This window comes from Mesoplodon densirostris, chromosome 11, assembly GCF_025265405.1.
Source record: "Mesoplodon densirostris isolate mMesDen1 chromosome 11, mMesDen1 primary haplotype, whole genome shotgun sequence".
NCBI classification, from domain to species: Eukaryota; Metazoa; Chordata; class Mammalia; order Artiodactyla; family Ziphiidae; genus Mesoplodon; species Mesoplodon densirostris.
The window spans coordinates 60,995,416-61,021,658 of NC_082671.1; the positions used below are offsets into that span (position 1 = coordinate 60,995,416).

Consider the following 26,243-nt stretch of genomic DNA (forward strand, 5'->3'; position numbering starts at 1 on the left):
TACTAACACACTTAGACGCTCAGTTTAACGTCTTCTTAAGGCTTTTTGAAATCCAGAGGAACCGTTAAGATCCTGGGCCTCTGCGGGCTGGGCCGTGCCCCCGACCCTCCTCCATCTCCGGGAAAGGAGGCACCACAAGGCGACAGGGTGTGCTTCTCAGACCCGCTGCCCCTGAGGGTGTGCTGATGGGGCCGTCTCTCCCCTGGGGGTCCTGGTGCCCGCAGTGCCATATGAGTCCCCTCCCCCGAGACGTGGCACAGGCCTCTGTGCAGACCCAGCGCTGCCGCCCTTGTTTGCTGGGGTGGACCTTGCACACCGAGCGGCTCCCTTAACTCTGGGCTGCGGCTACGGTCGGCGTGCGCATAGAGGCACCGGGAGGTGCCGCGTCCTGAGCCCTGCTGGCCTGCCGGGTGCTCAGCTGTCCCGCGCCCGCCTGCTCGCTCCATCCAGCGTCGGGACCGCTGACCGCTTGTGTTGGTCGTGCTGCCGACCCTGGGGCCTGGGGGCGCCCGTGCTCACCAGTGGGGGCCTGGCCCCCGGGGCTCACCCTCAGCCTTCCGTCAGACCCGGGCCTTTGTTAGTGGCGCCCCGGGTGCTCCTCCCTCCTCCGCACCGGGCCTGGAGTTTGGGTCTCGGTCGGGGCTGTGTCGGAACACGTGCCCGTGGGCCGGGAGGGCCAGCTGTGGGCTGGGGGACGTTCAGGAGGCCGCAGGGCTGGAACCATGGGGACTGAGTTGGCTGGCTTGCTTGGGTGCTGTCTCGGGAGCTCCAGGAAACGGGCGGGGGGGGGGCGCCCAGAGCCTGCAGGCCTTGGGTGCCAGGAGAGGGTGCTGGGCCTCTGGGGTGGCGGGTAAGGCAGCAGGCGTCGCAAGATCGGGGCAGCGAGGCAGCACGGAGGCCTTTTGTCTTCGCCCGGATGACGGCAGAGAAATGGGAGACGTGCAGAATGCAGCCCCAGGAGTCTCGTCTCGGAGCCCGGGGCGTCGCGGGGTGAACCGCGCTGGGAGTGGCGGCCCGGGGCCTGTGTGGTTGCCGGTGGGACCTGGGCTGGGTTTGGGGGCAGGAAGCTGGGGGTTTGGGGGCGTGTGCACGCGAGGGGCCTGCCTGCACCTCAGGGGAGCGGGGGCGGGGCACTCCTGGGGGAGCACTGCTCTCAGGAGGCCGGCACGAGGGTTCGAGACCAGTCGTGTTGTATCCCCATCCTGCCCCACACGAGATAAATTTGTAACGATGGGAGGATTCACCCACAGGAAACAGGAAAGGGAAGCGTCAGCTCTCTTGGCGGAAGGAATTGGGAGGAACCACAGAGATCTGGGTCCTTATGACTTACACTGAGCCCTGGGGTGCACCTTGGCTTGGCCAGGAGAGGGCTCTGACCGGGTCGTATAGAGCCCAGCTGTGTGGCCTGTGTGGGCAGGGACACGGACGCGGGGCGGCCTGCCACCCGCCACGCTGGGGTGTGAACTCCCGCTTCACAGGAAGGACAGGAGGCAGACGGGTGGAAGGGCGGCACCCAGCTCCTCTTCCCACCACGTTCTAGCAGAGGTTGACTCACGGGGATGTCCGAAACATTAACGTTCCACACGGGACGTTCAAGCCTTGGTGTGATTTTGATGTTCTTTGAAACCTTAAAATTACTTGGTATTAGAGGTTAAGCTGACTCATTTAGCCCTGAGCCGGGCCCTGGAAGAGGGCAGGTGCAGCCCTTTCCTCCCGTGGTCGCTTTCTGGTTGGGGACAAACAGATAGATGGAATGAGCTGGCCTGGGGCAGACGAGGTGCCTTGGGTTGTTGGGTGCTGCCTCCTTGGTGGTCTGTTCAGAGTGGGTCCCCTTGGCGGTGACCCTCCCTGGAGCCTGCCCTCCGCCATCCTGCAGAGCCTGCTGGGGGTGAGGGCCTGTGGCGTGTGCTGGGGTGGGGTGCGGCTCCTGTCTCTCCTGTCCTGCCTTTGAGCGAGCGTGCCCGCCCACTCACCCCGATGCGCCCTCTGGCGGGAGAGTGTCCCCTGTCCGCTCTCTGGTGGTTTTGGGACAGCACGGTTGTCTTGCTCTGCTGGGGCAGGGCCACTCGCTGTCCACCTTGCTGCTGCTGATGTCAGCCTCGGGCCGGGGTGGCTGTCCCTTAGGGTCTTAGGCCCTTGGTGATGTCCGGGGAGTCGGTGGGTGTGCCAGGGCCTCACCCCGCAGAGCTGGCCTGCCCTGTTCCTCCAGCACAGGGTTTTGATCCGACCTAGGTGGTCCTGACCCTGGGGGGGGGGTCCTGGCCGTCTCCCTTCCAGGCAGTGGGTGTTCTCCCCTCCTTTGTTGGGTGGACCTCGGCTCGATTGCAAGCCGTCCTCTAAGATCCTCTTTCCTGAGAGTTTTTTTGGCACCAGAAATGGCTTCATTACCGCCCCAGTTTATGGAACTTCCCAGGGTTGGTTTTAGGTGAAGTAAGACCACTTGAGCAGAGTCAGGAACTCAGGCCCTTTTGTTCAGAAGAGGCGTGGGCCTCAGTCAGGTCCTGCCAGCAGGTTCCTGCGTGGTGGGGCCGTTGTGTGCGCGGAGGGCGGCCCTCCAGTCCTGCAGCCGGGCGGTGAGCTGGCGGTGAGCACAGCAGATGGGCACCAGGGGCCTGTTGGGACTTACCTGCCTTCCTTGTCCTCATATCAGCTAAACATCCTTTTAGCTGATATTTTCAGAGTGTCTGTTTCAAAGTAACGGACAAGATGATTTTCAGACGCTCTTTTGGGGAATTTGGTTTTCTGAACCCACCTTCCAGTGTGTTTATTTACTGGCTTTAGTTACACAGCTGATGTTACTGTTAACTCCTGGTTGATGCCTGAGAATTTCAGATAACATAAAAACACGCCCAGTGATTGGAATCTGGTGGAGCCTGGAGGACGCCTGGCGGAGAGGAGGCTCCGGCCCAGCCCACGTCCCCGCACCCGGCCCCCTGGGCCTCCCTCTGCTGCAGTAGAGCGAGAAGAGAGGTGCCTTGCAGCTCGTCATGGGTTCTTTGCCTTCAGACCCCAGGGTCCCAGAGGGCAGCGTCAGCCCATGTGTGGTGGCCTCAGGGTCGATCCTCGCCGTTTCCGCCCTCAGGGCTGAGTGCTCCCAGCTGCCAGGTTCAGGCTTCGGACTGGGATAGGACTGGGATAAGCGTTGGGGGTCAGGACCCCGCCTGCTGGCTGTGCTGTTTCCGCTCTGTCTGGATGGGGGTGGAAACCCGAGGGGCAGAAGGGGCCGGGCAGAGAAGAGGGGCTGAGAGTTGTGCCGTGTGTTCCGGCAGCGGTGCCGGCGCTGCTGCCTCAGCTGAGGCTGGAGGTGCGTGTGTCCTCGACGGCAGCAGGGAAGGGGAGCCCCGTGCATAAAGTGGGACTCGGCTTCGGGACTGCTGTAATCGGGAGGGCCCCAGACACCCGCTGGGAGCCTTAGCGGGGCTGGTGTGGGAAGGTGAGGAGCCCGACTGCCCCTTCCTCTTGGAGCTGTGGTCAGGCAAGCCTTCAGCTGAGATGCTGGCACAGGGTGGGCTGAGCCTGGGCACGTGGGCTTCTTGGTGGTGTTGGGCGCAGGTGGTAGAGGGTGGGCGCCTGGGGCTGGGGACAGGCAGCAGCCCTGACCCTCCGGGAGGAGCGTGCTGAGGGCCCCAGCGCCTGTGCAGAGCTGGGGTGGGAAGGAAGTGAGGACGTGCGTGTGGGGGGGCTGGGCGGCCTGGCTGGGCGAGGGTCTTGGGAGCGCCCTAGCCGAGGCCGCCTGGAGGGCGCGCTGCCCGGGCGGGTGGCCAGGTCTCTACACCGGCATGCCCTGGTCCCCAGCCGTCGCTGCTCAGCCCCATCCCTCCCCGCCAGCGCTGGCCTGGAGATGGGCTGGCAGGGTGCGCACGCGTGTCCCCAGGAAGGACGTGCGCGGGGCTGAGACGCTGGGGAGGTGGCGCCTGGGCCGTGGAGCCCTTTCTCGGCGGGTCTCTGCGGGGGACGAGGCCGACTCCATTCCTTTCCTCAGAGAGAAAACGACGAGGAGATTCAAGCTGCCAAAGAGAAGCTGAAGTACTGGCAGCGGCTGCGGCACGACCTGGAGCGCGCGCGCCTGCTCATTGAGCTCCTGCGCAAGCGCGAGAAGCTCAAGCGGGAGCAGGTGAGGCCTCCGGGGCGGGGCGGGGTGGGGCGGGGCCTCTGGGGAGGGGCCTCCGGGGCGGGGGGCGGGGCGTGCAGCCGCTGGTCCCCTGGGCCCACAGTCCTCGCCCCCTGCCTCCTCCAAGCCGTCCTCCCTGGTGAGGGGTGCAGACCGGGTGACCGTCGCCCTGGGTGCGGGTGGCTTTGGGGCGTGGCACTGACCTGTCTTGAAGGAGGCTGGCTGGCCTGGGGCGGTGTGGTGTCCAGTGCGATCCCGGGCAGCACGGGCAGGAAGGGGCGCCGTGTGTGCCCGTAAAGTGGGCCCCGTCGGCCACGGGGCGGTGTTGAGCGCTTGAGGCAGGAAGTGGCTTCTCAGCGGGAGGGTCCCCTCGGGCCCTGAGACCGCGTGCGCTGGCCCCCAGGTGAAGCTGGAGCAGGTGGCCCTGGAGCTGCGGCTGACTCCGCTCACCGTGCTGCTGCGCTCCGTGCTGGACCAGCTGCAGGAGAAGGACCCGGCCCGGATATTTGCCCAGCCAGTGAGCCTGAAGGAGGTGGGTGTCCTCGCCCTCGCGCTCCCCATCCTTCCTCATGTCTGCGGTGACCAAAGGGATGAAGAAAGAGCCCTTCCCAGTGCGTGTCTGCCTGGCCAGGGGACGGGTTCCTGCGTTTGTACTTCAGGGGCCTTGGCTGGGAGGGTCCTTGGAAGGACCCAGGCTTCAGTTTGGTGTGTCTCACTGCTGCCACTCGGTACTGTGTGAGCATTGTGCGTGTGTGTGCGCGTGTGTTCACGTGTGGATATGCACATGTGGCTGCCTTACGTGGCAGGTGTGCTGGTTACGTAGCATGAATGAATCCTGTTTTGTCTGTAAATGGCTGTTTTCTTCCCTGGAATCAGGTTCCGGATTATCTGGATCACATTAAACACCCTATGGACTTTGCCACGATGCGGAAACGGTTAGAAGCACAAGGGTACCGGACTCTCAGGGAGCTGGAGGAGGACTTTGACCTTATCGTGGACAACTGCATGAAGTACAACGCCAAGGACACGGTGTTCTACCGGGCCGCCGTGCGGCTGCGTGACCAGGGTGGTGTGGTGCTCAGGCAGGCCAGGCGCCAGGCAGACAGCGTCGGCTTCGAGGAGGCCTCAGGGATGCACCTGCCCGAGCGGCCCCCCGCGGCCCCCCGGCGGCCTTTCTCCTGGGACGACGGTAAGCGGGGCTGTCTGGGAACAGGCGGGAGGGTGCTCCCCCCGCAGACGCCGTGCGGGTAGGCCCAGGAGAAGGAGGGTGGGAGCCACACACTGACTTGAGGTTTCTTAGTAGCCTCGTGAAAAAGTGGAAAACAGGCAAAACTTATTTTAGTAACTTTTTTTTTTTTTTTTTTTTTTTTTTTGCGGTACGCGGGCCTCTCACTGCTGTGGCCTCTCCCATTGCGGAGCACAGCCTCCGGACGCGCAGGCTCAGCGGCCATGGCTCACGGGCCCAGCCGCTCTGCGGCATGTGGGATCCTCCCAGACCAGGGCATGAACCCGCGTCCCCTGCATCGGCAGGCGGACTCCCAACCACTGCGCCACCAGGGAAGCCCCTTTAGCAACGTATTTTTAACCCACTGTGTCGCAGTATGGTGATGTTAACACATAAACGACATCAAGTTTACGGACGATTGTCTCCACTGGCTTCTCATTTCCTCTTTGCCGTGTAGTGTGTATCTTACACTCAGCGCATCTCTGTTCAGGGCAGCCACGTTTCAGGGTCCCACTTGAGAGAGACGCGTGGCCTGTGGCCCTGAGAAGGACGGCCTGGGTCGGCCTGATACAGACCAGGAAGCAGTGTAGCCGGGGCCTTGGGCCCACGTGGGCCCTTATGGACTTGGGAGGGCGTCTGTGACCAGAGCAAGGCTGTCGCTGTGCTTGGAAGTTAGCAGGGCACAGGCACGGGGCCCTCTCCCCGGCGGTGCACTCCTTGCGCCGTGGCCTTGGGGGGGCCTGCCGTCCGCTGACTCGTTTGACCCTTGGAAGCTACTGCCTTGCTGCATGGCTCTGCCCGCCCCCCCCCCCCCCGCCAGGAGCCCCGGGCAGGCAGGGGCGCGGGGCCGCGGAGGTCAGGCCTTGCAGGAAACGGCTGGGCGAGCCGCCACGAGTGCTTGTGTATGCCTCCGCGCCCAGGTTTCACTGAGGGTAGAATTAGGGATGCGAAGTCCAATCCGCTCCTCCCTCAGCATTGGGGTGGCACGAGGGCGGACCAGACGCTGGTGAGGCTCCTCAAGCGACGTGTCTTCTGTTTCCGTGAACCTTCTTACCTGCGGGGTTTTGTCAGGATGCTTTCTGCTTTGTTTCCTTATACCGTCGTCTCGTTCCCTTCGTGGACGAGGCGGTGCTTTAGTAAAAGGTTTGCCTGTTGTGTTCCTTTGTCTGGACGGCCGCGCTGCTGTTTTTGTCCCAGTTTTATCTGCGGGGGCTTCTGTAGACTCGTTGTGTTTCTTAGCCGCTTCTCACTGATTTAAGATAATCTGTGCTTTATGAATTTGGGTGTTTGGCTGAAATGGAAATTGCTAGCGATTTTTGAAGTAACTGTGCCCCAAACTCCAAATTATCTGAATTTTGCAGCCCAGTTTTAAAAAAGCCAAACAACAGCCTGGGCCCGAGACTTGGGCTCAGACACCAGTCGCGATGCGCAGACGCCCCACGCTGGCGCCTCCACTCGGGGAGTCCACACCTCCCTCGGGCCCTTTCTTGGAATCCTCGCTGGGCGTGGGCGGCCGGTCTCAGCAGGGGGGCTCGGTGTCCCTGGGCGCCGCCCCTGCTCCTGTGCACCCCCTGGCGGCGGCCCTCGTGGGCGCCACGCGCGGGTGGGGGCCCGGGGCTCCCCGGCGGGGCGGTCCGAGGCTCCTGATGGCCGTGCCTCTGCTTCCAGTGGACAGGCTGCTGAGCCCGGCTGGCAGGGCCCACATGGTCCTGGAGGAGCAGCTGAGGGAGCTGCTGGACGCGCTGGACCTCACGTGCTCCATGAAGCCCAGCGGGTCGCGGAACAGGCGGGCCAAGCTGCTGAAGAAGGAGATCACCGCCCTTCGGAGCCAGCTGAGCCAGCGGCACAGCCAGCCCCCGGCCGCCGAGTCAGGTACCGCAGGCCTCGAAGAGGACGGTGCTCAGCGGGGGCAGGAGACTGGGGAGGAAGGTAAGCACGCTCGGGGGCGCGGGCCAGGAGTGCTCGGAAACCTCGGGCACACGCCGGGCCGTCCGTGCCATCCGCGCCGCGTTTGGGCACTAACGAGAGTCTAGGGCGTGGAATGAGATTTTTTTCTTAGCTTGGTTCCGGAAGGCTATTTCAGGAGCACCGTTCAGGTCATCCACAGCCTTGCCGGGGTGGTTGGAGAGTGACGGGGGGCACGACTGTGTGTCGGGTCAGGAAAGTGGAGCAGAGTCGTTGCACCAGGTGCCTGGTGGCCTGCGTAGCTGTGCTCAGCCCTCACTGACTCGCTCCTGGGGGGTGCGAAGGTCCTTCCCGTGCTCCATCGTGGGCCGAGCGCGTGGGGCACAGGGCTGGGCCGTACACATGCCCAGAGGAGCCCCTACCCGGCAGGACGGGCCGTGGACGCCAGTTCAGCCTGGTCCCTGGGAGGTGCCCTCCAGGCTGGAGCTCTAGGGTGGGCGGAGGGCCCTCCCCTCGTGCTCTCCTTACCTCACCTGAGGGCCAGCACGTTTCAGGCAGCGACATAGGCCGTGGAGTCAGACTCCCTGCCCGCACAGCAGTTGGCAGCTGTCTTACGGGCTTTCTGATTTTTTTCCCCACCGCGTCCTGATAAGAACAACAAAGACATTAATCAAACCAGACGCCAAGTTGTTCTATAGCTTAACTTTTTAAAAGAACTGTGGTGTGCCGTGGACGGGCACCAGCCTTGCGGACCTGCCACGTCCTGGTGGTGACTGCATGTGCCTCTGCATGGGCGCCCGTGAGTGGGCTGGCGCTGGGCGTCCCTCTGGCCGAGCGTGTCCTGCATGTCCCTCTACTTTTTTATCCAGTTGCCTGAGGCAGCAGTGGGGCAGGAAGGACCTGGAGCCCTGAGCTTTCTCTTCCCTTAGAGAGTGGCCCTGAATCGCTCCTGCAGCCTTTTCCTCACGATGGCCTCTCTGTTTGCACGGCTGCGCTGTCAGCTGCAGCTCTGCAGCTTCTCCTGGGTGATGGGAGTTAACGTTGGGTCCGTAGAGTCTGGGGGAGCCTCCCTGCCGCCACCTGCGCCGGCCCTGCCTATTGGGGGTCTGGTTCTGAGGAGCTCTTGCTCAAGGGGACCTTCGACAGCCGGGCCTACCTGGCTTCCCGGGCTGTTCCCCCTTCTGTGTCTTCAGGGGTCCTCGGGGTGCAGGGTGGGCCTGGAGCGTGGGTTCCGGCATGGGCGCCTGCTTGCCTCCCAGCCGGCCCCTTACCGCTGCCCGAGCTGCCCCTCCGGCCGAGGGCATGCGTTTCTCTTCTTGTGCAAAAGAGTGGGTTGGGGGGAGAATGTGTCGACAGGTTGGTCCGCCATCAGTTTCTGAGCTTTCCCACTGGGCGGGCGTCCCTGGCGATCCCTCTCGCTGTTCCGTGGGGCTGGTCCACATCGGAGGAAGCAGGTGGAGGCGCAGCAGACGTGAACAGGGAGGCCTGGAGCCGTGCTGGTCAGGAGCGACACGTGGAAGGCGAGGTGTGGGTGGAGAGGAGAAACAGCTGGGCTTGTCAGGGAGGTGGGGTCGCCCCCCGTGAAGCGGCGGCGTGGCCTCCAGACATTGGGGCTGGGGTCGTGTGGATGACACAGAGGTTGGTGGAGGTGGCGGAAGCAGCCATTTGTGAGCGAGTGTAGAAACATGTACTTGGGATCACATCACGGTCCTGGGGCAAAACTCAAGAATCTTCTGAAAGACTCAGGACCACAATATCAATCCGTCACGCTTGAAAGAGTAGTGATTTCTCAACATCAATGGCGGTCTTAGTTGTGATTTGATGTTCACGGGTTTCCGTTGGAAACTTGAGCAGGGAGGAGACACCGGCGTCAGGCACCAGGGGTGGCGGGCGTGGGGCTCCGCGCAGCTTGGGGCGGGCGGCGCCCGCGGACTCTGCCCGTGGTCTGTGCGGTGCTGGTCTGGGGCCGTGAGCCGGGGAGCCTCGTGCCCGGGTCGTCGGTTTCACACATGGTGAGGTTTCCGTCGAGCAGCGGGGGGCAGGGCAGTGAGGACGGCGTGGCCGAGGCCATGGGCCTGGGTCGCTGAGGGGCTTCTGCCGCTAGCTGTCGGGGTTTTGGTCCAGTGTCGGATTCGAGCCCTGTCTCCACTGTTTCAAGATTGCGTCCGTCTCTTTCCCTGGAGGCTCCAGAGGGACTGCGAGGGTCAGCGCAGCTGAGGCTGGACGGCGCAGTCACGCTCGAGTGAGGACAGGGGCCCCTGACTCAGGAGGGTCGGTGGCCTGGCGTCCAGACAGGTGCCTCGCTGGGTCCCCAGGCTGTTTGTGGCTTTGGTTTGGAAGCGTCTCTTGGGCGGGTTGGCACCACGGGTGTGGACGGCGGAGAAGCTGCCCTGCAGCCGCCCCAAAGCAGGGGGGCAGGTGGGGTACCCCGAGTGGAGCCGCCGGGCTGTTCTGTGTGTGATGAGCTCCTGTGAACAGCATTTCAGGTGCTTTGCATCCGTTTATGCCACGAACGAAGAGCGTTTGTTCTAGAAGTCAGTCGAGTGTTTTTCACGAGCGTTTAAGTGGCGTGTGATTGTTTGCAGCCAGTGACTGTACAGGGACTTGCGGTCTCGTGTCGGCTCCGTGTGCACCTCCCCCCCGGGGCCCTGCTTGGCACCTGCTCTGTGTGCGGCGAGCGCGGTGGGGTCATGGGTCTGGGGGCGGGTGGGAGAAAGGGAGGGAGGAGGGCCCCACCCCTGGGAAGATGCCCTTGGCGTTCCTAGTGAGTGACAGGAAGCCTCCCAGCGGTCACTCTGCACGTCCCTAGTTCCCACCTGGTCAGTGTTCCCCATGTGGTCACGAACAGCGGGCGGGGGAGTTTCCTCACCAGCCGCGTGCCGTCAGTGGGACTCAGGCCCTAGTGTTTGCACACATGTGCGAGATGAGTCAGTGTCTCCTTCTGAAACTGACGTTTCTAACAGCTTTTGGTCCAGGAGAGGCTCTCCGCTCATTTTCTGAGTCGCTGTCACGTGCCTTAACAGGCTTTGAGTGGCGTTTGAAAGTGAAGGCCCCTCTGGGGCAGAGCCTGACCACAGCTGCCTGGGCAGAGCGCTCCTGCAGTTCCGTGCCACCCTCCTGGGCTCCGAGCCTGGCTGGCTCTCCTCACCATAAGTTGGGAGAATTCTCAAAACATTTGCTCAGAGACATAAACGAACCTTAGAAGTTGTGTAGCTTTTCATTTTCAAAATGACTTTGGATTTAAAATATTAACCTTACGTGTTCTAGATGGTTTTGGGGAGATGTGCAGGTTTCATAAAATAGAAACTGTACTTTGTGATGATATGTACTACTTAGTGTCTTTCTTGTTTTATGTCATACATCCTGAAGCCAGTATCAGCCTTGCCTGGAGAGAAACCTCGGTGGCTTTTATCCCAGAGGGTGTGCCTGCCCTGGTCAGCCCCGTCCTCCCTGGAGAGGCTTCTCCAGCCTCCCGCGGCCCGGGGCTAACACGCCAGCTCTCAGGCGTCTTGTTTCTACAGTTAGTAATTTTTAAAAGTCTTTCTTAAGAGGTTAAAATAGTCTTTGTCCAAAGGTTGTGGGGTTTTTTTTGTTTGTTTTGTTTTTTTGGCGGTACGCGGGCCTCTCACTGTTGCGGCCTTTCCCGTTGCGGAGCACAGGCTCCGGATGCGCAGGCTCAGCGGCAATGGCTCACGGGCCCAGCCGCTCCGCGGCATGTGGGATCTTCCCGGACCGGGGCACAAACCCGTGTCCCCTACATCGGCAGGCGGACTCCCAACCACTGCGCCACCAGGGAAGCCCCAAAGGTTGTGTTTTTATATTTAAAGTCAGACTTAGAAGAAAGAACTTAGGTTGTAATGTTTCTGGAGGTGGCACAGAAGTTAGTGTATCTGAGAACAGAGCGGGAAGTTTTCCTGCTCTCCTGGATCCTTCTCAGCCACTCACCACTCCCTGTTTTTGACATCGACTTAGAATGCCCTGGTCAGAAATCAGATTTATGTGCTGTTTCCTTCTGTCTGCTAACCTTGTGGACCAGGTCAGGACTGTGGGAATGCCCGCTTAGAACCCCTTAGTTACGTGAGATATTTTTCTTCTTCAAGGTAAGTGAATGTTGATTGCAGAAACTGTCATGAACTCGAACGATGTCTTGATGCTGGCGCATGTGCGGTGATCTTCACGGTTGTTTTCAGAGGGTAACTCTGGACACCTGGGCTCCAGGCGCCGCGGCCTCGGTGTTAGGGAAGCGCACACAGGGTGTAACCCGCGGCTGCTTGCAGACAGTTATGTGTGATGCTGTGTTTCCTTAATTGAATTAGTATTTTGGTGGACTTCACATTTGTAGTAAGTTTTATAATAGATTTTCTAATTATCAGTTTTCAAAAATCACTTTATTTATAATTTTTTCAGGAGATAAATCTCCCCCTAAACTTGAACCATCAGATGCATTACCTCTTCCTTCAAACTCGGAGACTAATTCAGAACCACCAACCCTCAAACCAGTAGAACTCAACCCAGAGCAGAGTAAACTATTCAAAAGAGTCACATTTGGTAATGAATCACATAGCACTTGCCCTCAGAGCGCACTGGTAATCGGACACCCTCCAGAGCCCACCCTCGCCAGTAGTGGCGATGCGCCGGCGGCGGCCTCCGCGGTGGCGGAGCCATCAAGCGATGTAAACAGACGCACTTCTGTTCTCTTCTGCAAATCGAAAAGTGTAAGCCCCCCAAAGTCTGCCAAGAACACTGAAACCCAGCCAACTTCTCCTCAGCTAGGGACCAAAACCTTTTTGTCTGTAGTCCTTCCGAGGTTGGAGACTCTTCTGCAGCCAAGAAAAAGGTCGCGGAGCACCTGCGGCGACTCCGAGGTGGAGGAGGGGTCCCCGGGAAAGCGCCTGGACACAGGTAAATGCCGCGCTGGCCGCGTTCTGTCTCGGGGCAGGGCGGGGGTGGGGGGGTGGGGGCTGCCAGCAGCTTCGGTGTTTTGCACTCTGTTGTCCATGTAAGAAGACAAATGGTGTTTTTTTCTTCGAGAAGCCCTGAATCATAAGTCTGAGGTGGCGCCACCTTGGGGGGGCTGGGGGCCCTGCTTGTCCCTCCCCTTGGAGAGTCTGGACCCAGGCCGGCTTCCGAGCGAGGCTGGTGCTTGGCTGTGCTGTGCGTGTGGGCGGGTCCAGGTGCAGCAGGTGACGGCGGGCGTCCCGCAGGCCTCCCTTCTGAGGCCCACAGGGTCTGGGCTAAACGTGGCGCGTCACCCACTTGCTTAAAGCGTACTTTGACATTTTCTCGCCGTTCTATGTGGCTTGGTTGGTACACACACGATGGGTTATCTCCTGCTGAGATAACACTTGAAAGTGTTTCTCATTTATTTCTAAGCTTTTATGGCTTAAGTTCGTCTAATTAACTCACCCAGACATCCACGTGCTGGCGCTCTGTCAGGAATTTCCCTCCAGCTTTGTTTGCAGGAGGCACCTTCCTGCTCTTTCAAAGCCTGTTTCCAGCCTTCTCACTGGGAGGCAAGGGGTTTCTGTGCTGGTAGCCTAGCCGTTTGCCATCCGCGCCCCTCCACGGCAGTGGGCCCGCGGGGCTGTCTCCTGGGGGCGGTCTAAGTTCCCTTGGGTCCCGGATGTGGACCAGAGCCGGCTTGTGTCTGCTACTGCTCCGTCTGCCACATCCAGACAGACTCCTTCGGCGCTTGACTGAGTTTGAACCACGGGTTTGTGGGGCCGGCTGGGTGCCTCGGCCCCGGGCGTCCACCCTGGAGGGGTGACTGCAGCCCGGCGTGCGGGGAGGTGTGTCGCCTGGCTGGCTGTTCTTCCACAGTAGACTTTTGCACATGCAATTAGGGTTATTGAAATGTTACGTTTTGTGATTTTAGTTCGATGGGTCGATATCAAGTTGGTGTTTCTTGATAATTTGCTGAAACTTTATTTCTCAGTGCTGCCAGCTGCTTGAGCGTGTCCCAGATGCAGAATCAGACGGAGCCTGTGTCAGTGCTCGGGGCTCCCTAACTACCCTGGGGCCTTGCTCGGCCGAATTTAGCGAAAGAGCCTCGGCTTGGTTTTCAAGCGCACTGGAGGGTCCCGGCATCTGCACCCGGAGGCGAGTCAGGGCGTCGTGTTCTGGTGCAGCGTGCGCAGGGCACTGCAGTCAAGGGCCCTCGGTGAAGCTGGTGTCCGGGGTTGGGCTGCCAGGCCCCGAGGTGGCCCTCGCTGCCTGGCTGTTCTTCTGGAACCGTTGCCCCCCGTGGGCCTTCAACCGTTGGGCTTTCGGGGGCCTCTTGGACTCCCTCACCAAAGGTCCCATGTAGAAAATCACGTCCCCTCCTTCCAGTTTCTGCGTCTGAGCCGAGGATTTTGCAGGTATTCAGTGGTGATGGTTGAGGCCGGGAGGAGTTTCCCGCAGGCCTTGCAGGAGGGCCGGGCCGCGTCCGAGGTGTCGACCCCTATGGCCTGGCTCAGGCGGAGCCCTTTGCTTCCCATTAAAGAATGGCGGTGCCTTCAGTGGCATGCGGTGAGTCCTCAGGGTCTGCTCGGCCCTCGGCTGGCCCGTCGCCCGGGCGTCTCGTGGGCTCCGCGGCCGGGTCCCTTGCCCCGAGCGGCAATCTTTGCAGTCTCGGGACTTGGGGTATTGCGAACCTGCTGTTTTCCAAGGGTCCGTCTGCGCGCTCTGCCTCATAGGGAGCCCGCGGGGCTCCGCAGTACATGCTGCAGGGCCTCCGGGTTAGGGTGAACCCTGCCTTGTTCCTTCCGGGCACTCGGGCCTCTCCTCGGAAGTGCCCGTGGGCGGCGTCGACACACTGGCTGCTCCTCCTGGAGCCGTGCCGCCAGGGCCTGTGTGGTCTCCCGGCTTCCTTCTGTGACCGCTGACTTGTGGGCCCCAGGCCAGGACACCGTGCTGCCCGTCTCCTCGCTTGAGATGCCTGCGCGTGGCTCCCGTCGTGCGCGTGGCGGGCCGTGTGCACTTGCGCCTGTCGCCGTGTCTGCAGGCTGCTCAGGCAGGAGGCTGCTCTCTGGGGCCTGCAGTCAGACTAAACGGCTTTTTCGCTGTTTTCCAGGTTCTCATTTTAACTACTAACATGCTGGGTAGTTCACTCTTTGGATCCTAATTATTTTCTCTTACTCACCTTGGACTGGAGTTGTGCTACGCGGTCATTTTGGAAAGCAGAAGGATCCTTGCACCCTTGCATTTCACCCAGTTCTTGTGAATGACATTGGAAGCATCCGTTCAGCCGCCCTCCAGACAAAAACACAAACACCAGCCCTCAGAGGAGCCGTGCCCCACCCCACCCACCCCTCTGTAAGTCAGCGAGATGCCCGCAGGTGCCGGGGACGGCGCCCGTCCTCCAGCTGGCTGGGACCTGGCTGGGGCGTCGCTCGGCCTCCCCGTGGATAGGGTGACAATGCAGAAGGAAGCCTCGGGCTGAGGTGCCTGGAGAGCCTGCTGCGTCCACAGATGACTCGCGTGGACAGGGCTTCTGACCCGCCCTTGGCCGGCACGGGACCGGTCTGCGATGACCAGGGGCTCTGGGTTGGGCACTGGGCACGCGGTGCCGGACCACGTGGTGTCAGCCCCGTGTGCCCTCGCTGTCTGCCGTTAGTGCCTCCTGGCCCCCGCCGGGCCCGCCTGCCCTCGCCTGTCTCTCCTCTGGATCCTCCTCCCGCTCTTCCTGGGGCTCTCGGGGAGGCACAGTTCTGTCTCTGGTCGCCACGAGCGGGCGTCTTGGCTGCAGGCCTGGGGGCCTGGGGGCGTCCTGGCGAGCCTTGCACGCTGCTGCGTCTTCTCGGAGCCGGTCTGGGCAAAAGCAGGATGTTGGGATGTTACTTGATGTGCTTCTGTGTTTTTAGTGAAAGGTGGAAAAACACACAACACACAAAAAATGCAGTTTTGTTGCCAACAGTAAAAATAAAAACTTGGAGCCAAAATAACAGGCGTGCCCCCTGCTCCGAGAGGCCAGCTGCAGCCCCTGTGCCCGCTGGCCCTGACAGTGTGCGTGTGAGGGGAGCCCTTGTGTCCACACCGTGTGGCTGGCAGGGGGCGCAGCCGCTCCTGTCGCTGTGCCTCTTGCTGGGCTGCCGTCCAGGAGGTCTTCACGGCCCGGCAAGGGCGTGGCGGGGTGGACCTCGGGTGCCCGGCACCCCTGTGGGAGCACCTGGAGGCTTCTTGCCACCCGGCAGGTGCGAGGCGTTCAGGATGGAGTTTGCTGCAGCCACTAACGACGCGCGTTTCGAGAGGCCTGAGGGTGCCTGGACGGCTTGAGCTGCAGCTGGGCCGGGGCTCCCTGCTCGGTGTGTCCTCCTTTGGGACAGAGAAGGGAGTTTAGACTCCGGGGTGCCTCCTCTATCGCCCGAGGCGTCAGCCCTGATTCCCAGGGGCTCTGGGGGTGCAGCTCATGTCTGGGGGGCGTTGGCCTGTCCCTGAAGGCACTTTTCACCGGGTACTAACCTGGCTCTCGGAGGCACTGCGGGGGCACCTGTGTCTGCCTGTGGCTCTGGGCCCACCTCTGTGCAGACCTGTGACCCTGCCCTACTGAGTGTCATTTCAGGTCCCTGCAGGTCTCTGGGTGGCGTGGGGTGGCTTGCGGAGGCTGGCGCTGCTCTGGCCACGCGGCCTTGTGCCCTTGGGCTTGTCTGCTGCTCAGTGGGTGGCACGGGGAAAACCATATGCGACTAGCTGGTCACCCTGGGGGCGTGTGTCCTCTGAGTTCTTAGGGAGACGTGCATGTCCTCTTGTTTCCAGTTGAGGGCTCCTCACTTCTGGATCTTCTCCCCTTGGTGTCACTTGTCACCATGCGTGCTACGTGGGTGATGTCTGTGCCATCTCCCTGAGGACGACATGAGTGCAGCCTTGCTCAGTGCCCTGGAGCCGGGGCCGGTCTCCCCTCTCCTTTCTCTGCAGTCAGGAGGCCCGTCCTTCGTCTGACCTTCACCACGCGTGTCCTGTGACGGGCACCCTGCCCTTCCTCTTGCCCTTCCTGGCTGCCGCCTCCTGCCTTGGGATGGGGGTGGGTCGCAGATGGCAGGGCCCATGTACTGCTCGCCCCAGCTCTTCCCAGGCGCCGGGTACCTGTCACAGGCGGTGAGACTCCGCGTCACCTTCTAGGGCCCCTCTTCCTGCTCTGCCAGGAGAGGCGGACGGGCAGCCCGCTTTGCCGGCGGGAGGTTGGGCGCAGGGGGAGGCCGTCCACGCTGGCTGTGCTTGGAGCAGCTTGGTGGCTGCGTGTCCTGGACCCCTGGGCTGTCGCCACATGGTGCGTCTGGACCTGGCCCAGTGTCGGGTGCTGTCCTGGGGCCTCCCGGGGGGGTACAGGTGGGGTCTTGTAGCAGCGCTGGTGCTGGGCGTGCGCCTGCGTGAGCGCGGCCCCTCCTGGCGGACCTGGGCCCCACGGGCTGGGACCACGAGAAGCGGCGCCTGGGCCCAGCTGCTCCATTTCACGGGCCTGCCTTCCTGAGGTGGTTTGGTCCACGTTCCGAAAATGAGTGCAGCGTCCGCCACTGCCTGCAGGTACTACTTATAAATATGAATTAGGTTTAAAACGGGAAACGCTAAGCTTTTCCTGTAGCCAGTGGCGTCAAGTCTGACAGAGATGGAGCATAACGTCTGACTGGCTCACTTACAGGGAGTCAGGGGCTTCGTTCTCTTCGGGAGCAGCAGAGCGCGCGCTGTTTCTGCACTTGTACTTGCCAGCAGCCGTCTGTCTGTCTAGGTTTACTCGCCTCCCTTTGTTGACAGGAAAGTAATGTGAAGCAGATGAGAAACCCCTGTAATCTGGCTAAACTACTTCAAAAAAGTTTTTGGAAGAAATGGATTTAAAAAATTTTGAAGCACGAGGAGTGGGATTCTTTTCTGGGGAAAAACCACGCCTTCCCTGCAGCCGTCGCACCCAGAGGGGCCGGGCTGGGCCTAGCGGCGCTGGACACAGGCAGCAGCTCGTGGCACCTTCTGACCTGGGGTGTCCTTCCTGCCTCCTGCTGGTGTCAGATTTTTCGGGGGCAGGATGTGTGGTTTGGCTTTGAGATTTGCCTCAATTAAAACACTTCTCAGGTGCTAAGGTGAAACCGTTGGTTTGTTGGGCTGCTTGGGTGTTCGGACCCCTGTGAGCTCTGGCCCCCCGGTGGCGCGTCCTCACCCGTGTTCCTTGGTGCTGATGGTCTCGGTGGCGTCTGGACACAGGGCGCCCACGTGAGCGAGACGCTCATCTTGGGTTTCAGGAGGTCATGAGCGATTTTTGGGGTTCCTGCTAGTGCTTTGTTCTGAAAGGTTTTCCTTAGACGTGGACGTGCTGATCCCCCAGAAGCCTGTGGCTCCCCTCCCTCCCCCCACCCCCCCTGGGGCCCCCGCCCAGACTTGGGGCCTCTGTCGGCAGGCGTTGACCGTCCAGGAAGGAGTCGCGGGAGGCCCTCCTTGCCTTTGTGGGGCCTGTTTTTTAAGAGCACCTTCTGGAGACCAGTGTGCCCTGACTTCGCCGTGGCTTGTCATCTCCGTTCGGTGCGCCCTGTGCCCCTGTCCCAGTGTTCTGAGCGTGCTGGGTGCCGGGGTGGGCAGGGCGCGATTGTCTGGCGTTGTCCCCAGTTTAGAGAGGGCAATGGCGTGGGCACCTGCCGCGGGGAGCTGAGCTCAGGGCCACGTGCGTCTGTGTTGCAGGGCTCACCAATGGCTTTGGGGCCGCGAGGAGCGAGCAGGAGCTGGGTGGCGCCCCGGGGAGAACGGCCGCGCCCCGCCGCCGCTGCGCCTCCGAGTCCAGCGTCTCCTCCAGCAGCAGCCCGCTCTGCGACTCCAGGTGGGCCCCGCCCCGAGCCCCCCGCCCGCCCACCCTGCCTCCCTCCCTCGGGGGCAGTGTCTCTGTTCCGCAGTAATCTGCTTTGTAGAATTTCACCAGAAGGGGGAAGGCAAACCCCACAGAAGTCTAACTCGAGTTGCGAATGCATGAGTTACGTCTATACTTGGTTTTTTCCTGCTGAGTCTTGCCTTTACCAAGATGGTGGCTGGCTGGGAAGTCGCTGGTGGTCCAGTGGTTAGCACTCTCACTGCCGGGCCCAGGATTGATCCCTGGTCGGGGAACTAAGATCCCACGCGGTGGGGCCCCCCCAAAAAAAGGTGGCCAGCACAGCCCTGCGGTCTCCCTTCCCTCCTGACCCCTCCCCACCTCCCCTCATGCAGGGCCCGCGGCTGGGCTCTGACGGGCCCCTCTTTCCCTCCTGAAGCTTTAGCGCGCCCCCGTGCGGCCGGGGCAAGCCCGCCCTGGTCCGCAGGCACACGCTGGAGGACCGCAGTGCGCTGATCTCCTGCATCGAGAACGGGAACTACGCCAAGGCAGCCCGCATCGCGGCCGGTGCGTCCACGCCCGCCGCCGCCTTGTGCGCGGAGCGGGAGATGCTGGGGACCCGGGGGCCAGAGGTCTTGGAGCTGGAGGAGGGGTGGGGTGCAGGGCGACGCGGTGTCGCGGCTTGAGGGCGGGTGCGGAGGCCCTCAGCACCACGGCAGGCGCTGGGCCGGCCTTCTGCCTCCCCGGGCTCTCGCGCCCTCAGGCCGGGCTGGGCGCACCCCCCAGGCCCGTCTTGCCGCCCTGGGGCGGCCTCAGCTGTGCGCGTGTGGGGTCCCGGGGGCCCTGCCCTTCTGACTCCCTTCTCTCCCTCCCTCTTCTTCTCAGAAGTTGGTCAGAACAGCATGTGGATTTCAACTGACGCCGCGGCCTCCGTCCTCGAGCCCCTGAAGGTCGTGTGGGCCAAGTGCAGCGGCTACCCCTCGTACCCGGCCCTGGTGAGCCGCGGAGCCTGTGGGGTGGGGGCGTCGAGCCACGTGGCCGTGTCCCCGGGCCCTGGGGACGGGCATCCTGTGACCACCTGCCGGGAGACGCACACGGGGGGGTGTCGAGGTGTGGGCGGAGTTCCCTTGAGACCCCCCCCTCGTCGGGCCCTGGCCTGCTCCAGGGCACGGGGTGCGAGGGCTCCGCCGTGACCCCGTGTCCTCCCTCGGCAGATCATCGACCCCAAGATGCCGCGTGTGCCTGGCCACCACAACGGGGTCACCATCCCGGCGCCGCCGCTGGATGTGCTGAAGGTGGGCGAGCACATGCAGACCAAGGCAGACGAGAAGCTCTTCCTCGTCCTGTTCTTCGACAACAAGAGAAGCTGGTGAGTGCCCGCGGGCCCTGGTGCGTCCGTGTGGTCCCGCCGGGCCTGCCACGGGCTCCCAGACCCCTGTGCTCTGCCAGCGGATGCCCCTGCCTCAGCCCCTGACGTGCCGCGGTCCAGACCCTGACCTGAGTGCTCGAGGGAACCACCACCCCGCCCTGCCCTTCTGGGGCCAGGCTCCTCTGTCCTCTGCACTGTGGCCCTTTCTGTGCCCGAGGCTGCTCGGTGGGGAGCCGGCCTCAGTGTCCCGTGCGGGTGCATTGGGCTTGTGTGTCTTGCTGCCACCTGCCCCCATCTTTTTCTCCCTCTCGCTGACCCGGGCGGCCCCCCTGCTGGGTTCCCTGTGGCTCAGTGGGTCTCCCGGACCCGTGGCCCTGCCTTCCACTCCTTGCCGTGTGAGTGCACGTGTCGTGTGTATGTCTGTGTGTGTGTGCCCGTTGTCACGTGTGCGTGCCCCTTGGTGGCCACTCAGGCGTGGCGTGGACGTCTGAGGGCTGCAGTGGCCCCCCAGGAAGTGACACCGAGGAGAGGAGGTGACCACTGATTCCGTGCTCGGGCGCTTTCCGAGATGCCACTTGGCCTGAAGTGCCCGACGGCGTGGAGGCTGGGTGTGTGCATGGTGGCCGAAAGGCAGGTTGACACTTGCGCGGCCTCACAGTCCATTCTCTTCCTTCAAAGGCAGTGGCTCCCGAAGTCCAAGATGGTTCCCCTCGGCATTGACGAGACGATAGACAAGTTGAAGATGATGGAGGGGAGGAACTCCAGCATCCGGAAGGCGGTGAGGATCGCCTTCGACCGCGCCATGAACCACCTGAGCCGCGTGCACGGGGAGCCGGCCAGCGACCTCAGCGACATAGACTGACGCGGCCGTGGCCTTGTCCATAGTGTCGATACGCTGTACATAGTGTATATTGTTCACCACTTAACTTATTCTGATTTTTAGGTGTAGTTTAATTCTTTCTCCCAGGGAGGGGGAGGTTTTATTTCCCAGTTTTCTATTAAATCACCCCCGTCTGGGCGCTCTGTGAATGGCGTGGGCACGTCCCCCGAGTGCAGCTCTGTGCCCCTCATGGGTCACTCCAGAGGGCGCTGCCGGCGTCACTTTCTTTGATCTGTAGCTGTTTTTTTTTTTTTTTTTAAAGACTTTTGAATGTTTAATAATTTTGTAAATCATACTCTTTACACAGAGTACCACTTATTTAATAGATGGGATGTAAATTTACAATGACAAATGTGTATTTTAAGAAAGAAAATGACATTATTTTGAATGGTACTTTGTGGAAAGAGGTGGAGAATAAATTTATGCCGCGTGCATCACTTGCAAATCACCAAAAACACTCCGCCGCCCCCGTGAGGGCTGGGGCAGGCGCCTCCTCTGGGCCTCGCCAGCCTCGCCAGCCTCGACCACTCGCCAGCCTCCGCCTGTCCGCTCCAGCCTCCCACGGGTGTGCCTCCCAGCGGATTATTTATTGTAGAAAGTGTATTCATTTGCTTTATAATGAGAGATAAATTTGCAGAAGTATATTGATATGCATTTTTATACAGGCACATAAAAATTCAACTTGCTTCGGGAGCAGGATGTGTTGGTTGTTGTACAAATGACTCTGGCTGTGTTCTTTGATTTTGTAACTTGTAATCTTTTGTTTACAATGAGGGGCTTTCTGTAACTTGTTTTAATTTAGAACACTTTGGTAGCAATAGAAACTTTGGATACATTTTTGTATGGTACACGTGATGTATATAGAATTAGTACTTTATTTTTATTTTTAAGAGGTAAAGCATTATGTTAGGGGAAAAGGTAGGGTGGGTTTCCAAAATTGCATTTTTTATATTAAAAAATAAAGTCAAGATTTGGACGGTGTGTCCCTTTCATTCCTACATCATTAGAATGCCGGGTGGGCGTGCAGCCTGGCGGCCGGGCCGGGGCTGGAGCGAGGGTCCCTGCAGCCGAGGCACGTGGCACACCTTCATCTCAAAAAGTGTCATGGGGTGTCATTATTTATTATTTTACCTAATCATATTTTTATTTTAAAACGGTAGTTTAAAATTTTTAAATGTTTTTTTTTTCAGTCTGCATCGTTTGTAACATCTCCATAGAAACTTGAAAATAAAACATCTTCCTTTGATAGTTTTGTCCCATGTCTGACGGACGCTTTCTCTCTGCTGTGGTTCTGGGGTCCTTGAGGAAGGCCTGTTGGGGCCACGTCGCCGCGGGTGAGGCTCCCGGCTGTGGTTGGAGAAGGGACGGGAGGGACGGAGGGACGGGGTCTTCACGCCGGAGCTCCTGCCCCAGAGCCTGGAGCTGCACCTGGGGCCTCCTCTGCCCCCACTGCCCCAAGTCACGGTTACGCCGAAGGTCACGAGGGGCTGCCGCGGCCTGAACTCTGCTGGCGGCGTCCGCTGGCGCCGAGTCCTGCTGCTGTGGTTTCCATGGAGCCCCGCCACCCTCGCCGCCGGGACGTGTCCGGGCTCGTGGTGGGGCCTCCGCGCTCAGCCCTGCCCGCCCCGCTGGAGCTGGCCCTTGCTGCCGCTCGGGCCCGCTGGGCGGGCGTCCATCCTGTCCCCGTTTGCCCGGGGCTTTGTGGTGTCAGCACCGAAGTCAGCGTCCCGGGAGCTCCTCACCCGTACCTGGGGCCCCTGCCAGGCTGGGGCAGCCCCAAGGAGCCCCCGTCTCGGAAGCTCACTCGGCCCAGCACTGGCCACCTGACCCCACCCAGGCCGTGGTTGTGCCGGGGCCCCAACCCCGAGCAGGGGCCTGGCAGGCGGGGCTGAGGGTGCCCCGTGTCCTTAGTGGGACCTCCTGGGCCCCACTGCCCTCTTGGATCCAGCGCCGGGGGCCCTGGGGCTCCTGGCTGTGGCTTCCTTCTTTCTTGGAGGGCCTCTGGGCAGGTGGGCAGAAAGGGCAGCTTCAGAGCGCTGGGGGCTCTGTAAGGGCAGCTGGGGGCGAGGACCCAGCAGGGGCGCTGGGGCGCCTCAGGCCGGAGGCCAGCCCGCGGGAGTCTGGCGGTCTCTCCTTGACACCTGTAGTTAGTCCCGTGTGACCCGCTGCCTGGGGCCCTGGCCCTGCAGACTTGAGGCCGCAGGGCTGGGGACTCTGGGGGACACTGGGGTCTTGTGGTCTGAGCAGTGGGGCCCGAGCCTCCGGAGTCCCCACATGGCAGGCCTGCGTGGCCCCGGCATCCAGCTCCCAGGCAGGGGCAGAACTACAGCCCGGCACTGGGGCGTTTCGTGTCCAGGGCAGTGTAGACAGTGCTCATTATGTGACTGGGGCTCCCGGCCCTGTCCCCCCAGGCAGGGTCCAACCACGCGGCGTGGCCCCCTCCCCAGTTCTGTGGGCGGCACTCAGAGTTTCCCCAAAGCAGACAGAGATCCTCACGTCCCCCCAGCAAGCCCTCTCTGGGGTCCCCCACCCCAGACATGTCCTCTCAGTGTCCCCCTCCCAGGCGTGCTCTGCGGGTAGGGCAGACTCCCCACTCCTGGACCAGGTGCGTTTGGCTTCTTGGGGGGTGGGGGGCCAGAGGTCTCCCCTAAACCTTTCCCCCAAACCAGGGGCTGACCCCAGGCTGGGGAGAGACTTTCCACACACCTCCGCATCCCACAGACTTGTGGGGTCAGGTCTTGCCACACTTGCTTGGACCCCGGCCCCTCCTGGGACCCCCAGGGGAGCTCCCTTGCAGTGAGGTGAGGCCAGGAGACAAGATCAATGGGAAGTAACTGGGAGCATCACTTCCAGGAAATGTCCTCCATGTGGGCGGAGTTTCCCCCTGCTGGCTGGAATGTGAATGTGGTGGCAGGAACTGGAGCAGCCATTCTGGACCATGTGGAAAGTAGCAGAGCCACAAGCTTGATGGGGCTTGGGCTTTTGCTGTAAGCGCAGAGCTTTCCTGTTGTGAAATACAATTCATATTTTATGGCAAGACAAAAAAAAATTAAAACAAAAAATTTTTTCTGCCCTTTGGCCCCCTCTCTCCCCCTTACTTCACATTGTGTATCTGCATGTTACATCGACCACACCTTCCCCACTGGCAGAAATGCCTGCTCAACCATAAAGAACAATATTCTCCCAGCGTCGTCAACAAGACAACTCCTTAAAGATAAAATTTCCTTCTTGATCTCCTAAGGGCCCACGATGACGCTTAGATCTGGATTGTGAAAATTGTCAGTAATATGTCATTTGATGTACAGCCCTCTGTCTCAAAAACCTTATATAACTGCCTTGACTTCTAGTGGGTGGAACAGTTCTCAGAGCTTTCTGAGATGCTCTTTCCCGGGTTATAATCCTCAAATTTGGCTCGAATAAAATGTTCCATTTCTTTTGTAGATCGACTGATTAATTTTTCTTTCTTTCTTTATTTACTTTTAATTTAATTTAATTTTGGCTGCATTGTATCTTAGTTGCAGCGCGCAGGATCTTCACTGAGGCAGGCGGGATCTTTTCATTGCGGCGCGTGGGGCTCTTTGCGGTGATGTGTGGGCTTCTCTCTAGCTGCAGCGCGCGGGCTCCAGGTTGCGCGGGCTCTGCAGTTGTGGCACGCGGGCTCTCTTGTGGCGCACGAACTCAGTAGTTGTGGCGTGTGGGCTCAGTTGCCCCATGGGATGTGGGATCTTAGTTCCCTGACCAGGGATCGAACCTGCGTCCCCTGCATTGGCAGGCGGATTCTTATCCACTGCACCACCAGGGAAGCCCTCAACTGATTAATTCTTTTGTTGACACTACCAGGCCTGAAGATTTTTTTATGTGATAGAAACATTACCTTTTTTTTTTTTTTTTTGCGGTACGTGGGCCTCTCACTGTTGTGGCCTCTCCCGTTGCGGAGCACAGGCTCCGGACGCGCAGACTCAGCGGCCATGGCTCACGGGCCCAGCTGCTCTGCGGCATGTAGGATCCTCCCGGACCGGGGCACGAGCCCGTGTCCCCTGCATCAGCAGGCGGACTCTCAACCACTGCGCCACCAGGGAAGCCCAAAACATTACCTTTTAAAGCCACAGTTGTTTTCTTTAGAGCAGGTAAATCTCAAATCGGTTAAAATGAAATCATTAAAATTCCAGAAGAAATCGTGGAGTGATTATTTATTACCATGGAGTGAAGATGATCTTTTAAAATATGACACAACCTCCAGAAACCATAGAAGAAAGTATCAACATATTTAACAATGTAAAACTAAAAAATTTGTGTGGGCAAGGTCAAAAAAATCCCATCACTCACAAGGTCAGAAGACCAATTCGGAAGAATATTTGCAACTCAAACCATGGAAAGAGGGCTCATTTCCTTAAGAAATAAAAGTTCTACAAATCAGTTTTAAAAAGACCACCAATACGATAGAAAAAAATGGGCCAACAATGGACTCATTTCCCAGAAAAGTGAATACAAATCGTTCTAAACATATTAAAAAATGCTTCATTTCACTCATAGTAATAGAAATGCAAATTAAAACTGCACCGTAGAGGCCATTTTTAAATTGTCAGGTTGACAAAGAAACAAAACCACAGGAAATGTCCAAGGGAGGGGGATGAGCCTTCTCAGACGCTGCTGGTGGGCGAGGAGCTGAGCTGATTCCTCCCCCGGGGGAGGAATCTACACCCGTCATCAGACTAACGCCCTTTGACCCAGTGGTTCTACCTCTGAGCATTTATCCTTCAGATATATTCTCACCAGTGTGACATGACTCTGTCAGGTGGCAGCATTTTGGTAAAAGCAAAAGGTTAGAAACAACCTAAATGTCTATCCACAGGGGATTGCCAAGATCAACGGAGACACACCACACGGTGGAGTCCTCAGCAGCTGTTGCAGAGTGAGGAAGGGCTTTATATACTGATGCGGAAAATCTTCAAAATAAAGTGTAAAAAGCAAAGCGGGGAAGAATGAGCAGGGTATGCCGCTGTTTGTGTCAAAGAGGGGACTTGCTTGCATTTGTGGGAACTGAGCGCAGTGACCCTGATCCCCAGGAGTGTGTCCAGAGCCAGGTGGCTGAGAGGGTCCCTCCAGGTGAGGTTGGCGGGGCCCAGCCTGGGGTCCCATGAAGGCTGCCGTGCAGCCGCGCCTGGTCTCCGTGTAAAAGGATGGGGATGCCGAGTGGACAGACGTGCTCCCCTGGATGGCTGGGCAGCAGGGGCTGCGGGGAACTGGCCTCGGGTCGGGGGACACTGGGATGGCCCGGAGGGGCCTGGGCTGACTTGGCGGGGGAATCTCCGGGGGGGAAATCATGTTGCCTCCTCTACTCTCCCATACCAGCTGTTTATAACCCAGACGCTCACTTTAAAAATGCATCATTTCAATAAAAACAAACTCGGCTGTCGTGTGGTCAAAACACTTGATTGCTGCTGAGTTACAGAGCTCAGCGTGGGCACAATGTCATGGTTATCTCCGCCAGTTCACACACGAGACTTGTATTTAAAAATAAATGCTTTGATATCCTGGTGGAGTTATTTTCTTTGGTCTTAAAAAGCAATATACACAAAGATATTGAAAATTAAAAATTCATCAGTGCTCTGAGACTCCCTCTGTGGCTCACCGAGACACAAGCAGTGATTTGTCAAACTTGGGTGGGGGACTTGGCTCTTTGCTGCAGATATGGGGAGAAACTACAGAGAGAGAGGCTCCCTGGGAAATCCATCTGACTGCGACCAGGCACCTGGGAGGGCTGGGCTCCCGTTCCCAGGACACAGTGATGCCTCAAGCCCCAAGCAGGAAGCGGCACCCCGGCCCCTGGCTGCCTGCTGGCTGGTGTGGACAGACACGGGGCCGTTATGCACTTGAAATGTTCTTCTTGTCACTTTTAACGGGGCTCTGTTACCTTATTTCATTACAGTACTTCTCCTGTGGCACATGAAGAGCATCTCTTGTGGTACCAGCTCCCAACCTGAAGCCCCA

General features: G+C 59.9%; 1 protein-coding gene across 8 annotated transcripts in view; it reads left to right on the forward strand.

The window, feature by feature from the left end:
- Positions 1-20,542, forward strand: part of BRD1 (bromodomain containing 1) — a 34,078-nt gene extending 13,536 nt beyond the window's left edge. For 3 of the 8 annotated variants that reach the window (XM_060112080.1, XM_060112082.1, XM_060112081.1), the window contains exons 4-13: positions 3,983-4,114; positions 4,515-4,643; positions 4,988-5,300; positions 7,005-7,265; positions 11,649-12,143; positions 17,883-18,018; positions 18,443-18,570; positions 18,889-18,998; positions 19,218-19,372; positions 20,051-20,542. In XM_060112080.1, coding sequence (XP_059968063.1) covers positions 3,983-4,114; positions 4,515-4,643; positions 4,988-5,300; positions 7,005-7,265; positions 11,649-12,143; positions 17,883-18,018; positions 18,443-18,570; positions 18,889-18,998; positions 19,218-19,372; positions 20,051-20,234 — 2,043 coding nt within the window. In that variant the 3' untranslated portion in view covers positions 20,235-20,542. Of the gene's footprint in view, positions 1-3,982; positions 4,115-4,514; positions 4,644-4,987; positions 5,301-7,004; positions 7,266-11,648; positions 12,144-17,882; positions 18,019-18,442; positions 18,571-18,888; positions 18,999-19,217; positions 19,373-20,050 lie in introns of those variants that run through there. The other 5 variants (XM_060112083.1, XR_009533768.1, XM_060112085.1 and 2 more) reach the window with 5 other exon arrangements.
- Positions 20,543-26,243: the final 5,701 nt, after the last annotated feature.